At 32.8% G+C, this 16,214-nt stretch overlaps 1 protein-coding gene across 1 annotated transcript; it reads left to right on the forward strand.

Annotated features, from left to right (window-relative positions):
- Nucleotides 1-9,022: 9,022 nt before the first annotated feature.
- On the forward strand, nt 9,023-15,691 carry LOC110737830. Its single transcript, XM_021918176.1, has 7 exons — nt 9,023-9,944; nt 10,936-11,175; nt 11,830-11,919; nt 13,056-13,205; nt 13,312-13,436; nt 14,067-14,196; nt 15,314-15,691. The coding sequence occupies exons 1-7, from the start codon at nt 9,381-9,383 to the stop codon at nt 15,437-15,439; spliced, it is 1,425 nt and encodes a 474-aa protein (XP_021773868.1). The 5' UTR covers nt 9,023-9,380; the 3' UTR covers nt 15,440-15,691.
- Nucleotides 15,692-16,214: the final 523 nt, after the last annotated feature.

Consider the following 16,214-nt stretch of genomic DNA (forward strand, 5'->3'; position numbering starts at 1 on the left):
TTTTTTTTTATTTAAAAAAAAAATTCCTATTATTACTGTCTTCTAAAAAGTCCTAGATAAGTGCCCGTGCGATAAACGATACTAATAATCTTTTCCTATAATTAATTGTAAAATAATACAAAACAACTTATGCGGAACAAACAAATGCAATGCATATAGAAAAATAAAAGAATATTTTCTCAAAAAAAAAGGCAAAATTATTAAAACTACAATTGAGAGAAGAGGAAAAAAAAAAAAAAAATTATTGTTGATTATAGTTATGTTGAAAATATTTAAAAGTAGTATACATTATATTACACTAATGATGTATATTATTTCTCAATAAAACTATACAATCTAGTGACTATGTGACTAAAGTCTTATTTATAAATGCTTTTTAATAAACATGAAAATATTAATCAAACAATAAAATAAAATCTACAGTAAAACTATTAGCACAACATACATTTAAATACATAAATTACAAATAATATATCACTTTTTATATCCAATAAAATAATTTCAATGGAAATAAATACTACTCGGATCATTAAAGGCAATTATAATCCACAATTAGGTAGCACTAACCTATATTATTAATAGTACATTTTCATTTTATGAATTGATTCTCTACATGATATCATCGCTCTTTGTTATTATATAAAAATGTGTTTGGTATCCAATAATTATAGTTTGATCATTATTTGTTTATTAGTTTAAAATTTTATTTGTAGATGATAACTATTTATAGAAAAAAAAAAAAAAAAAAAAAAAAAGGATACGTGTCTATAATTCAGCAAACGATAATAATTTTTTCGTATTTACTAAGATATTAATGTAACAAAAAAATTGATTGATATTTCACATTTTCCTAGATATAGACCTATGATATAGTTGTGTTTTATAGTCATATCTAATACTTCATTAGTCTAAGAAACAACATATTAGAGGTATTTAGTAAAAAATTAAAGTGATGTTTTAAAGTAGTTTCTTTAATATCAATTATATGAATCAATTTTATTATTACTTTTTGAGAAAAATTCAATAATACTCCGTCTATAAGGTGTCTAGGTGGTAATTGTAGTTTCTGGTACCTAAGTGGCTTACTTTTTCTATATTTAAAAAAAAGTTGGAATAACATTTTTGGTAAATGTGTATGGAAAAATTAAGAACACAAAATAAATAAATAAATAAATTTTATGTAAAGATAATATACTGCCTCCGTTTCATATTATTTGCAACGTTTTGACATAAAGTAGAGAGGAAAAATGTCTAATCGTTGCAAATAATATGAAACGGAGATAGTATTAGATTTGGAATAATTTTTATTATAGTTGTATTATACAAATATTCCAAAAATAAAAGATTTTTATTATGTAAAAATAAAAGATTTTTTTGCTAAAAGGGGAGGGGAGTTTTGGAGGGAAAATACAGCACCAGGAAGTGACACGTGTCATTCCTGGTGTGTGTTTTACTATTATGTTATTGATTTCGTATGAGATAACCCTCTTATTAATAGTGTTTGGACAATTATACCCTCTAAAATGTTTATTTACTTAATTACCCCTATTAATGTTAATTAGCTCTTTTTTAAAACTACTAAGATTAGTGTGTGGAAACAAGACAAAATAGGAAAAATTGCCAAAAATAATACAATCTTTGCACCATCCTTTTTAAATAATACAAACTTTGGATTATACATGAATATTACATCCTTTGGGGGGTCTCAACTTTAAACAAGACAAAAAACTTGTAACCTATTAAATAGGTTACTCATTACACGTGTAGTCATGTAATTGGTCTAAATATTAAATTTTTTAAGAAAATAAATAATTTTATATTTTTAATTTTTGATAAAATTGTTTAACATTTAATTAACTTCTAATTAAGTCATTAATTATGACTTATTTTTTAACAAATTAAAAAAAAAAAATTAAAACCCCACCACCACCCACCCACCACTTTCCCCACCATGCAGTCACCTTCTCTCCTCTCTCCTCCCCCACACACAGCCCTCCCCGGCGAAAGTACGAGTGACATTTTCATCAAAGATAACATGCCTAGATATGATGACTTTGCGAGATTTCAGATCGAAACATCTATAACCTCGATGAGATGTTAGATACCTAAGGAAAATGCAAGGAGTAGAACGAGGACTCGTCTTATTCGGTGAGATGGCAGATAAATTCGGATAGCATAGACATCCGAAAGTACAAAGATGAATATAAGAAGGAGCTTTATTAAAGAGAATATGCACTGGAGTAAGATAGTTTAAGAGATAGTGGAACAAATATTTAATAAATACATGGCCACATGTAGGGACTCAACCTAAAAGGAAGGAGGAAGAGAAGCATAAGATAAAAGAGAACGACAAATATTATTAATGGTCGAATCATACGTTCGGCTTTACCGTTTTGAGGTGATGTATTTGGACAAGAATGTCTTCAAATGATGCCATTATTTAGAGAGAAAAGAGTGAACTTATCATTATCGTATTCACGACCATTGTCACATTGTACAGTTTTAATTGACATCCCAAATTGAGTTTTAACATATGAATAAAAACTCAAAAAAGTATAATACACACTTGATTTGAACTTTAGAAGAAAAACCCATAAATAATGAGAATAATCATCAAGGAAAAGCAAGTAATAACGAAAACCAGATTCACTATTAACGGGATAAGTGAACTAATCAATGTGAATAATATCAAATGGAGCATAAGTCGTAGTATGAGAATCAGAAAAAGGAAGACGACAATGTTTTCCTAGTTGACAACCATAGCACACAGATGGTAAACGCCCTTTATTACAAGAGATAATACTATTATTCCTAAGATTATTAAGAACTTGATCTCCGGAATGTCCCAAACAATTATACAATACTTTAGGTGACAATGTAGCAAAAACAGAAGGAGTAGACACATATGTAATATCCTGGAAATCTCCTCCTGTTTAAAATACTCTTTTTACTCTAAATAAAACTCATTTTAGGAAATAACCAAAATATTACCGCCACCGTGATAACGATTAATGCTATTTTCAAAGTCACAGAGCGGAAGTCTAACTTAATAACCAACTTTTCAAAATAAATAAGTTGAGTTCACAACCTTAAAACATAAGTAAAATAAAACATCCACAAGTTGGAACCAATACCAACATGGTCCTTCAAAAACCAATTTAAAATAAAACTTAATAATGTTATTCCATAAATAATAAATCAACAATTCAAAATATAAAACTAATTAAGAAAGCATAACAGATAACTCTATGCACTCATTCCCTTCATGCTCCTTATGCTTCAATACCCGTTACTTTCTCTTTATTTCAATCCCTCTACTCACCATATAAATGGGTCATAGTAGGACTAATCCAAAGGAAAGCCAAACACAAACACAAAATTACGAATCAGCAAAAGCTGAGTACATATGCACCACACTAACATGATCATCCTAACAATAATAAATAAAACATGATTGCCATACAATTCACAAGTCAACTTACCATTGACTCATAACTAACAATATTAATTATTAATAAGCAGCTTTGGATTACGCATCGAACGGGTTTCCTTCCTTATTAATCCCTTAATAATAAGGGACCCCTCACTTGGGAGCTAACCAAGGGAGTACCAACTAGTGTCACCTTGTGATGGAATAATAATAATAATAATAATAATAATAATAATAATAATAATAATAATAATAACTAGTGTCACCTTGCGGTTGCATTGCTGAAGGATCTAGAAGTTCTCAAAGACTCAAGACATTGGGGCACGTGTTGCTGCTCATATCTTCACTAGAATAGGATTTGCTATACCTAGAGGAGTGGGGGCCCAGATTGTATCTCGGCTTCCCACTAATTTTTTGTAGGTTGTATGACTTTGTCTTTTTTGAGATGATAATAATAATAATAATAATAATAATAATAATAATAATAATAATAATAATAATAAAACGTCCTGTACCCCTGTAGAAGTTATGGTTAAATATAAAACCTCATAACCCCTCCATGTGTTCATACTCTAGGTGTATACGTTCCAAGAGTTTTGGTGTGTATCCTCTTACACTTTACGTGATTTACCAATTTAACTTATGATGACTCCAACCAATCAATCAAGAACAATCATAACAATAACCAACACATATTTTCATTTCATTCTTGAATTAATTAGTGAGCACATACTATTTATTTTAATTAAGGTTCCTTGCCTAGTTTTGTGCACAAAATTGCACTATTACTACCTTGGTGCATAAGATGCACCAATAAACTTTCTTGACTCAATCTCAACTTACATGAGTGAGTAAATAAATAAACTAACTTCTTGACTCAACTCCAATAATATATGGGTGAGAAATAAAATCATGAATCATGTTCAATTATTCTAACTTTAGCTCTTTTAAACATACATAAGTCTTGCTTATTAAATTCATGTTTATTTGATAATTAAAAATTAAACATACTTCCATGATTCACACATATTCAACTTGTATCATGCCTCAAATAACATATTCACATGCTTGCATAAAATGTATAATCAATTATCATCCAATCTAAGCATTTAATCAACCAAACATGCTACTAATTCATCACTTGAAACATACTTTACATTCCTAGCATGATACTACACATACACAAATATTTCTATGCGCATATGTACCTTGAATAATGTCTGAACTCGGCCATACTCGCTAGAAATCACCTAGCTCAAAACTTCCTACAAATAAAAATACATAATCATAATTAATCCACTATTCTCACAAACTTTCAGCAATTATAATATACTTTAAACCTCACTAATTAACCCAATTTAATGGCTTAAAAGCCTTAAAACCTTTTCTTTAAGTGGGTACTTAAAATCCTTTAAAAAAGACTTAGTTTTCATGATTTAAATAAAATTCTAGCACACTTATTTAATATAAAACATCACTAATCAACTAGAAGATCATATTTAAATCATCAATAACCTTTTTTTCCTTTTATAGGTAATCAAACCACAACATGTATAGTTCTTAGGTTTCCTATCAGATATATGTCAGGCACTATGCTATGTTTTCTTGGTGGTTCAACTCTCATGGCTGCTCATCTAAATGAGAATCTCCATGATATTGGTGTAGGACAATAGATGCAATAAGCTAAATTGTATGAATCATATTCATAAACATCTAACAACCAAGATTAATGCACAACACATAAAGAGCATAAAATTGTACCTTTGAAGCATGATTCCACGAGTGATCGAGCAAGAACAATAGGAGAACAAGAACCCCAAACGTGATTCCTCTACATGGTCCACTGGCACAAATTGAACCTCCACTAGTGCTAGTTAGTTGTGATTGAACCCTTCAATCAACCTTTTATGGAGAGGAGAGGAGAGGAGACAAACGAGCCACGAGCCACAAACCACCATCACCACCACCGTGCGTCCACCGTGCGCCGGCGTCCGTACCGTACAGACAAGGGGGGAGGAAAAGAGAGGCATGTGAGAGAGAGAGAGATTGGGAGTTGGTTGCTTGCTTCACAATTCACTGCTTAGGTTAATTGTGACTTGTGTGCATAACCTAGGCAAAGACTCTATTTATAAATCACATATATAATTAGAGTCCATGTGAAGCCCAAACTCCTAATCTAACCCAAACTACTCTAGCCTTACTTCTTATGTGGCTTGTCATTACCTCATGAGGCCCATTAATGAGCTTCATACTTGTTCAATCCAGTATCCTTGTGTGTGACCTCATAGGATCCATTCTATTAGGCTTTGGGACTATTTGACTAGCCCAAAGATCATTTATCATATTTAGCAACAGATAATGACGACCCAAAAGAATGAACTAATTACCTCCATAATAGTGATCCTTGATATATCTAGTAATTGTACTTGACGAAGACATAAATCCTTCAATTGGGACTTATTCGGTACAATTGTGCATGGACAGCCAAGAAGTCAACCTTGGCAATTGATAGAATTTCAAGGCTTATTAGGAGGCTTTTTCTCCAGCATTAGCAAATGATAATGGCCAAGAAAACCTGCAACTAGAGCCAATTGGTGAGTTTTAGAGAAATATTTATTTATTTCATGCTACATTATACCATTATTTCTCTATTTTATAAGCTCCAAGTTGTGCCTCATGCCTGCTCAACCTCTTCCCCCCCCCCAATGTGTACAATTAAAATCTCTCCCGAGTGGTGGTGCATGAAGGGATTCCTCTACCTTTAGGAGAGTGGTTTTTACAAAGACTTTTATAAAATTTAGTGTTGCAAGCAAGTAGAAAACGATTTTCTAACCTTGCGATACATGGGAGATAAGAGAAAGAGGGGGAGGCAGGGAGATAGGAACATCTACATATTCAAACGCTTAACTTGTAGCCATTGTCATATTCGTAATTTTCTCTTTATTATTTCTTTTAAAGGATCTTTATTTGAGATGTGTTTCTAAAACTAGTGGGATAGTTATTGTTACATAGTTGATGATTGATCATGCTTAGTCACTCCGACTTTATTACCTTTGATGGATGTCTAAGTAAAAGCATTATGTGATGGACGTTTTTGGGCCCTTTTGTTTCATGAAATCGGTTTGCTAGGTGAGTACTTTGCATAAAGATAATTCTGGGATTTCTATTGTATCTTTTGTTGGGGTTGATGGTAAAAGGTATTATTACCAAATTGGAGTGTAATAGAAATTAGAATTTCATTTAACTTTGTTTCGTATCTGAAAGTAAAAGATTGTGCTCTTGATATCACAGAGGAGAGATCTAAATTTCTCTCTTTTGTATGAATTAATCTATCGATCAGTCAAATAAACATATAGTTTTAGATTCGGTGTCTTTTACTTATGTATTTAGTTTTGATGAATGGTGAGTTGCTGAAGGAATAATATGGTCTTATGTTGCAAAAAAAAAGTTAGGATTTGGGTTTTATGTGGCAACAAGAAGGAATTTTGCATTAATGCCTTTGGATGGAAGCCAAAGCTTGTGCCACTAATTCATCCAGTAATTTTTCACAAAGTTCTTATGTTGTTTGTTTAGTGTACACAAACTTCAATTCTTGTATGAAATTTATGTCTAGAGTAGTAGTTTGATGTGCGTGTGTGGTCTATAATTTAGCATTATGTCTGATTCTTTGGCTTTCGTGTATGAAAATTTTATGTCTAGGGCAGTGACTGTAAAGACATGACATAATGTTTTCACTTGATGTGAATTGTTTGGTAGCTAACAATTACGTTAGTATTTTGTTCTAAGATAAGCATTCTTGTCGAGGATTGCAAGTAAAGGTGCATCAAAGGATGAAGCTGTTGAAATATCTGAGGAGAACTGACTGGGAGTCCTATTGCTTTGTTCTTTCAAAACTTGGCCTTTGTGACAACCCTGATTACATGAATTATGATTGTATAACGATTACTAAGTTTTCATTGCAGTAATGAATATCTTGCCTTTAATCTTCTTGCTTCTATATTCACTTCAAGAAGTCCTTTGTTGGTTTAAAATCAAAGGGTGCTAATGGTAACTGAGATTAGAAATATTAATGCATCCTTCCATTTTGTCTTAATTTGTATACAGTGCGTAAAGTGATTCAAAGTTCACATGTAATAAAGCTGAGTGTAGCAATATCAGTTCTGGCCAACGAATGTTTGATTTTTTAGGGGAGAAATGCCCTTTTGTAAACATAGCATTTGCTTTGGCTACTTTATCTTGCATTGTCAAGGAAAGAGGATGTAATATAGAGTTATTTTTCTCTAGAATGGTACTTCATCTTGCAGTAAGTCTCTTCGATGGTGGAGAATAACTTCTCTCAATTTTTCAAAGGTTGATGATAGGTTGATAATGACACAAACCATTTTATTAGAAGGGTAGGCAATAGGTTTCTTGGCAATTAGTGGAGATTTTGGTAGATAGAACTGTCAGTTGATACTTCAATTAGGCATAGCCAAGCATGGAAACTATGAAAATAAGTCTATTTTCTATATCATTAATTGATGCCCTAATTTATTTTTTGCATTACAATTTGCCATCACATGAATTGGTCTTCATGTCCAACTGTCTTAGGCATTGCATTTACATTGAATATGTTGTATATATGGGCAGCCTGTGCAACTTCTCTTTGTAAAATAGTTTCATTCTCAATGTCTATGCAAAATGTAAATCAAATGCATACAAGCTAATATACTGACCATGTTTTTCAAATGTGATTTGCATGTACGAAGCTATGAGTAATTTCATTCTTTCGTAAAAAAAAAAAGTAAATTATTACGCTAATATAGTTAATTGGGAATTCAAATTAAAATGATAATTTTTTTCCATAATTAACTCCTTGGAGCTTCATTTTTAAGAAAAGCTTGAATTCCTACAAATCGGAAAATATTTGCGGCTGATGGTTGAACAAACATTACTCATTGATTATTTAATTTATAATTGGATATATGCTAATCGGCTTATTAAAAAATTCATAAACAATACATTACAAACGTTTTTCACTAATTACCTTTTGCAAAATTGAGAAGGTGCGCGCGTGGCGCGCACACCAACAAGTAGTTTCTTTTAAAAGTATATATATTTGACGACATTACTTTTTTTAGTTCAAATTTTCCACTAAATTTGAATTTATAGGTTTAAAAAACTCCTAGTAAAATTATAAAAAAAAATCCGCATTTTTAAAACAAATAGTCCAATTACAACATATGAATCCCGTACTTATCCATTATACAATTTAACTTGGTCCTAAAAATACAAAAAGCAGTACAAAAACACATCAACTCGCCAAAAAACACCTCATAACATATCTAAATTTAAATACTAGTACAACACATTAATCCTGTGCTTATCCATTATCCAATTTAACTTAATCTTAAAGATACTTTAATTGTTCAAAAACACATCAATTCGCCTACAAACACCTCACAAGTTCACGGCCTATCTAAATTTAAATCAATCCCACAACTTTTTTTTTTAACATCCCATCATTATCCGTTAATTTCCATCTCAAAAAAAAAAAAAAAAAAAAGCGCAAAACTCCAATCATTTTCCCTAACCTTAAACACAAACACAAATAAAGATTTTTTTTTTTATTTTTTTATTTATATTTTCCAAAATTAGTTTCTCAATCCACAAAAAATAATTTCTTCCTAAAAACGTGTCAACACCGCTTTAACCGCGCTCTCCTCCCCTTCTCTCTCGCCGACTTTTTTCGCCCTCCGCCCATCACTCCTTTCTCACTCTTATCTTCTCCTTCTTCTTCCCCCTTTTTTCCAACTTCCCCCAAACTCCTCCTAATATAAACCCTAACTTCCGATTATCGAATTTCACTTCGATTCTTTATCGTTTGAATGTTCAATTCATAATATCTTGTTGGTTGTGATTAGTTTTTCTGGGGTGGAGAGAGGAAGAAGAGGATTGAATTCGGCGGCGAATGTCGGTGGAGAGGTCGTTTGAAGCTTGGGAAGAGGTGCAGCGACACGGCCAAGACTTGGCTGATAAGCTAGCACAAGGTTTTACTGGGTTAATTCAATCGCATATTGCGCCGCCTTCATTTGCGTGGCCTAATCCTCCCAGTACTAAGCTCTTCGATGTCGAATTCGAGTTTCCTACCCAGAATTTTGTGCCCAGGGATTTTGGGCTTACAATTGATAATTCTGGGATTACTGGGATTTTTGATATTGGGAATAGGATAGGGCAAGCTGGGGCTGATTTTGGGGCTTGTGTTAATGGGTTGGTTCAGCAGTTTTTTCGATCGATTCCGGTGCCATTTATTCATAATGATAGTGATAAGGGTATGGTGAAGCTTCATCATGCTGATAATGGTGGGGAGAGGAGTGATATGAGTATATTGGTTAGGGAGGAATTGGGTTCATTGGCAGAACAATGGGGCGATTTAAGGTTTTCTGAGAAATCCGAAGCCGGTGTTGATGGAGTTGCTGATGAAGAGCTTTCGGGGTTTAACCTTAAAATTGCCGGTCTTTTCGGTAAATCTCAGGTATACTACACTGTCTATGATATAGTATTGTTTTTGTTTACCTATAGTTTTAATTTGATGGTGTGGAACGAGGTTCATTTTAGCTTAAATTTTTCATTGATATAATACTTGTACTACTTGTAGTTAAATTGTTTTCAATGTCAATTTATGATGATATTGCACTGCTGGTTCGGGGGTAGGGCACAGTACTAAAGGTAGCTCTTGAGGTGACCTGTATAGGATCAGTGTAGCAGCTTTGCGAAATGTTTGCTTTGCTTGCCCAAGCATTCTGATATAATTCTTTGTTCTAAAGTGATTGGTTTAAGGTTTAGATGGTAGAGAATCAGATTTCTGACTTCAGAGTGATATAAATCACTATATTTTTTTTTCTTTTTTCTCATGTGGCATTTTGATGTAGTAGGCTATGCGGCTGTTATATTGCTTTTTCATATCTTATATTGGTATAGTGATGAGTTTGTTGCTTTTTCTTGATAATTTTACCTTTTTCTATTAGTCAAATTCTTACACTTATCAATTGTTTGCCGACATTTAAAGTAATGAACAACAGGTATTATCCTACCAATCCTTTCAACATAAAAATTTGTCGATTTACCATTGCCTATAGCTTGGGTTTCTGTGAATGTTTTGGACCTGGACCATCTTTAGGAAGATATCCAGTTTATTGTTTTAGGCCCCATTCTGTTGAAAATGTTATTATTTATTTAGAAAGAATGTTTTTATTAAGTTAAGATAAGTTTGATAATTTCAGACCAAATAAGTTTAAAGAAAATAAATCCAGTCAAAATAAGTTTTGCTGCAATAAATATAAGTTTTGCCACAATTAATATAAGTTTTGACACACTTACAAATAAGTTGTGCTACAATCATTTTGTATAAAACTATGTTATCCTTGATTCTTTTATAAGCACACATGATATGTAGAAGGTAGATATGTTGCTCTGTCTTGGTTCTTGACTTTGTCTCTGAAACATCTTATTATTTGTGTACACAGGGGACTGTAAATGTGACATCTGCTTATGACAGTAGAACCCGCGATGTTCAAAGCTCTGTTGTTGCACGTGGTGATCTATGGAGACTTGAGGCATCAAGTGGTAGCTCTACGTCAGGAACTCAGAATTCGTCTTTGTTTCTAGTCCAGCTTGGACCTCTCCTCTTTATTCGTGATACAACACTTCTTTTGCCAGTTCATCTATCAAAGCAACACTTGCTTTGGTATGGTTATGATAGGAAGGTGCGTTCTGATCTTTGTCTGTGTCTTACTTATAAAACATAGTTGATAAGGTGAATATGAATACATTATTGCTATGAAACTATCCTGTCATAATAATCTATAAATCACAATTGGGTTTTCTTTGCTCACTTCAAAAAGCAATCTTGTATGTCGCATGGTGATCCTGATCTCTCTGCTTCATGAGGTTTGGCAATGTGCCTCAGTGCTCCAAAACAAGCTATTTAATCTGATTTTGATCCATTTCTTCAGTTCATCTCTATTTCCTACTTTGATTCAGAATGTTTAATTAATTAAAAGTGGATGAAATATATTCTTAAATGATTTATAAGCATTCTTGCAAAACTTTTGATGCATCTCTTTCTAACCCACTTTTAAAGCCTTGACTTGAGGTCTTTTTGAGCTTTTGAAATCATGGTTCGACTTTATTAATTCTAATCAACTATTGATTTCTTACACTATTAATAGACTACAGGTGCAAGTTGCCTTCTGCTTGAAAAAAGAGGGGTTGGGGGGGGGGGGGGGGTTGGGGGTTCATACATATGCAGCCTTAACCTTGTATTAGAAAGAAAAGGTGTTTAATTGACCCTTCAACCACCAAGTTTCTTTTAATTTTTCAGATGGATTTTAATTGCCTATTTGTTGCATTTTTCTTAGAATGGTTTGCACTCCCTATGTCCAGCAGTATGGACTAAGCACAGAAGGTGGCTTTTGATGTCAATGATCTGTCTCAATCCTTTGGCTTGTGTAAGTTCAACTCTTCTGGCATAAATTCGAAGGCATTTCATATGAGATATTGAGATGTTACATTTATTTTGAAGGGTTTAATTCCTTCAAGCTGTAGTTAATCTACCTTGTTAAGTTGTTATTTTACTTTGAAGCATCTGTTATCTCTTATATTTCTCCTGTAAGGCAGCACATGGTTAAAGAAGAGGTTTCTATTTATGTCAAGAGTAAGGAAGAGAGGACTGAGTATTGTATGAAAAATAATGGAATGCAGTAGTTTTTGTACTGCGATTGTTTTTAGTGATTGCCCTTGCTAGCTTAACAGGATTCACAGGTTCCGTGTTACTTTGTTATTCATTTTTGTATTCAAGTGTTTTGAAAATTGCAGCTCAATTAGCATGAAAGGTAAAACCAATGATACTTGAAGATATTATTATAAGCCGTAATGTATTCTTGTTAGTTTAGTGATATGGTGCAACAGAATGCGTACATAACACCACTAGTTGTCATTTTAGTTAGAGATGCTTTTTTAAATTGAGCAATGATCACATTCAAAGAACTTAGGTGAAAAAATGGAAGTGGTAGTAGATTTTTTGTACTGAACAAATCACTTGTCTCTGAATATAACGACAAGTTTGCATCATCTCTTCATGACCTTTTGCTGATTAACAGTAGTTAAAATTGCTGGTTATCTATTTTATAAAATTAATATATTTCTCCTCATTTTATTAATATCATGAGATTGGACCTGGAAACTATGAACCAATGCCTAAAGTTGAGCGAAATGGTTTTTCTCTATAATTTTTTTAGTTTGCACAAAACATTGTGTATGAACCAACAGTATACTGTATACTCTATATGGTTAAAGGTATTTGGTGATAACAATCCGTGCTTAATTTTGTACTTGTAAGATGACTTAGATATATGGTTTATTATTGGAGCGCCATCAAGATATCTTATTCTATGGTTTATAACTTAAATCATTTGTTGTAATGAAGCTTATCTTGTCTTCTCGGAAAATTTTGTTATTAGGATTCCTTTTGTTACAGTCCCTGCTATTGGATGAATTCTGTACAAGAAGGATGGTTAATGTGTTATGTAATGTTGTTTGTTTTAAATAGTCTCTAAAATTTTCCTTTATGTGCTTTGCCTTGCAGTCATTCATGGATCTACAGTTTCCAAACGGGCAGCTTACTTATGTAGCAGGGGAGGGACTAACCACTAGTGCATTTCTTCCTATTTGTGGGGGTTTGCTTCAAGCTCAGGGTCAATACCCTGGTGAAATGAGGTTCAGTTTCTCTTGCAAGGTTGGTTAGAGGCTTGTTCAACATTATTTTGCTTTTTCCCCATTTATTTTTTTAATTATCCTGTTCTCTTCAGCTGGTTTCTAATTTATTTTATTGGTGTTTGCAGAATAAATGGGGAACACAAATTACTCCAATGATACAGTTGCCTGATAGATCATTTACACTTGGTTTTGCACAAGACTTGGCTTGGAAGCGTTCCGGTCTCTTGGTGAGGCCAACCATTCAATTTAAGTAAGTATGAACTTCCTTGTATCCTTACACTTTCCTTTGTGTTTTCATTATTTTCAGATCCTGTCTGGATTCCAGTGAAATCTGATTATGGTTTTCATGCTGTACTACCTCTATCCTAGGATTATAGCTTCATGTACCGAGGCTTGGTTTTTCAATGTAGTGCTGCTTAGGGTGGATTTAAAACAAGATAGAATGCTTCACTTTTCCGATAATCTGATAGTGGATTAATTTTTTGTTTATGGGCTTAAAACCTAATAGGATTGGTAAACAAGTGTCTTGGATAGCTCAAACATGCAAAGGGAAGTAGTTTCTGATTATGAAAGTTTGTATTATTTATAATTCTATTAAGAATTTAAGATGTAAGAGTAGTTTACTGGTATTAATTTTAGACATGAGGATTTCCTGATTAAGATTTTCTTTTAAAATTTGGATTTTTGAAAATTGAAGAGGTTATTAGTTGTATCCTGTTGCTGTGGCAATTTCCTTATCACAATGGCTACTGGATAGCGTCATATCAGTTTTAGACATGAAGATTGGCACTGTTGTATTTTTTCACTTCTACAGCTTTAGGGTTCAAATCATGGGATTTCTCATTATATCTACTAAAATACCTCTATTTGTATTTGTTAGTCTATGTCCTACATTTGGTGGAAGTGATCCTGGTGTACGGGCAGAACTTGTTCATTCAGTCAAGGATAAGTTGAATCTCATTTATGGGTGTTCGTACTCAACATATTCCTCAGCATTTGCATCTGTATCTGTAAGTTGCACAATGACCTTTGTTGCTTTATCTATTTAATTCTTGCCTTTTGCTGCATAGCTTTCATTTTAATGCTCTTTTTCCTTGGTCGCATTTTGAAATTCAGCTTAAGACCCTTTAAATATCTGTATCCTTGTAGTTTTGGTGATGGTACTGAGTGCACATGGATTTTCTAGTATATTTTTGTGAATGCATAAACTGGTTAAATGACTATAAGAGATTGATAGGTATAAGTGTAATATTGTACTAGGTTCTGCAACTGTCCTAAGATGATCTTTTCATATTTCATGAAGTATGTGGCTATCATTGCTTCATTTAGTTTTTCCCTAATTTCATCTTCAGCTATTAGGCTCATATGCTACTGAGCAAGGCATCTATTGTCATGTACCCTTGATGACATGACATGACATGGCATGAGTATGGGCATGGGCATAAATCCCTTTCTGACCTTTCATTCTGCGCATAAATGGCATAAATCCCTTTCTGACCTTTCATGGGCATAAATGGCAAGATAGGGAGAGATTGCCTTTTACATGTATATGGTTCAGTTATTTCAGTCCTGGGGTGTTTACATTGAAAACCCTAGATCTGAAATTCTGAATCTACGTCAACATGTGAAATGTTAGACCTTCATCAAAAGCTTTAGGAGAGGTAGTCTCTATGAATAACTATGATGAACTAACTCGCTATCAGCGATAGCAAATGATGAATTTAACTTGTTTTGCTGTTTTCTGAATTGATTTTAAATTTTCGGAACTTATATGAACTAATTTATTTGAAACTTTTTTAAAAGGTGAAAATAATACACTGTTAGTATGTGAATATTTGAACATAAAACCTTCTCTGATTATATTTGTGTGAAATTGTTTTTTATTACAATTATACTACCAATTATACATTCATTATTTCATATTGTAAGTTATGGGTTTTCCCAAGATCTAGCTATAGGTGAAGTTTTGCATGGAATGTGGAAGTTTACATTTTAAATTTATTTACAAATGTAAATTCAGATTAAGATGACTTGTGGCTGGACACATTACTCTCTCTCTAATGCAGTCTTGTGAAATCATCTATTTTTGCTCATGTATGTACACTTTTTACTGCTGCAAAATTTCAGCTTGGTAGGTCAAAGTGGAACGGGAATGTTGGAAGCACTGGGATTGTCCTGAAAGCTGAGACTCCTCTCTCAAATGTTGGCAGACCTGCGTTCTCTGTACAACTGAACAGTGGCATCGAGTTTTAGCCCCTCCATGCCACATCATGTATTAATTTGAACTGTATATAGTACCACACTTGTAACATACCTCACAGCCACCTGTAAATATCGACATTTCCGTAAATACTGGTACATTGGTACCTTGTATCATCTAAGGATCCATATTATGTCTGGATTCTGAAATTTTGTGGAACTGTCTCTTCTCATACTTGGAAATGTTTGCGATAATGAATGTTCGAGCAGCTTTCAAAGTATGAAATTGGTTCACTCCTCTTGCAATCGTTATGCTAGTATGTGTAGTTGTAGAGTAGTGTTCAATCAATTAATCATACTAGTGTATATTCATAGGTTTTATTGCATTTTACAAAGTACAAGTCCAACAACTTTTCTTCACCAAATACTAGTAACATAAACATCTAGTCCTACCTTTATTACAAGCTACTAGTTGACAAGTTGTTTTTGCTTCCACAATTGCCATCTACTTATAAGATGAAGGCTAGAAGTGACAAGTTTTGTCAAACAAGAATATAGACACCATTTGACTTATTTGAGGCACGTAAGTTTAGATAAGTTCATATAAAATAAGTTTCTTATTTTTGACAATTGTAAATATTTCTTATCATTGACAACTGTAAATATAGATGCTTTGACTTTTTTAAGATTAAATAATTTGAAATAAGTTTCACCTGATATATGTTTAGTAAATCTAAAAAAAAAGTGAAAGAAGTTCAATTGAAATTAATCTTGAGTTTTGATTTAGGGATTTTTATCCTGCCACGTGGCCCAAAGAGAGTGCGACATG

Source organism: Chenopodium quinoa, unplaced genomic scaffold, assembly GCF_001683475.1.
Source record: "Chenopodium quinoa cultivar QQ74 unplaced genomic scaffold, ASM168347v1, whole genome shotgun sequence".
Taxonomy (NCBI): domain Eukaryota; kingdom Viridiplantae; phylum Streptophyta; class Magnoliopsida; order Caryophyllales; family Amaranthaceae; genus Chenopodium; species Chenopodium quinoa.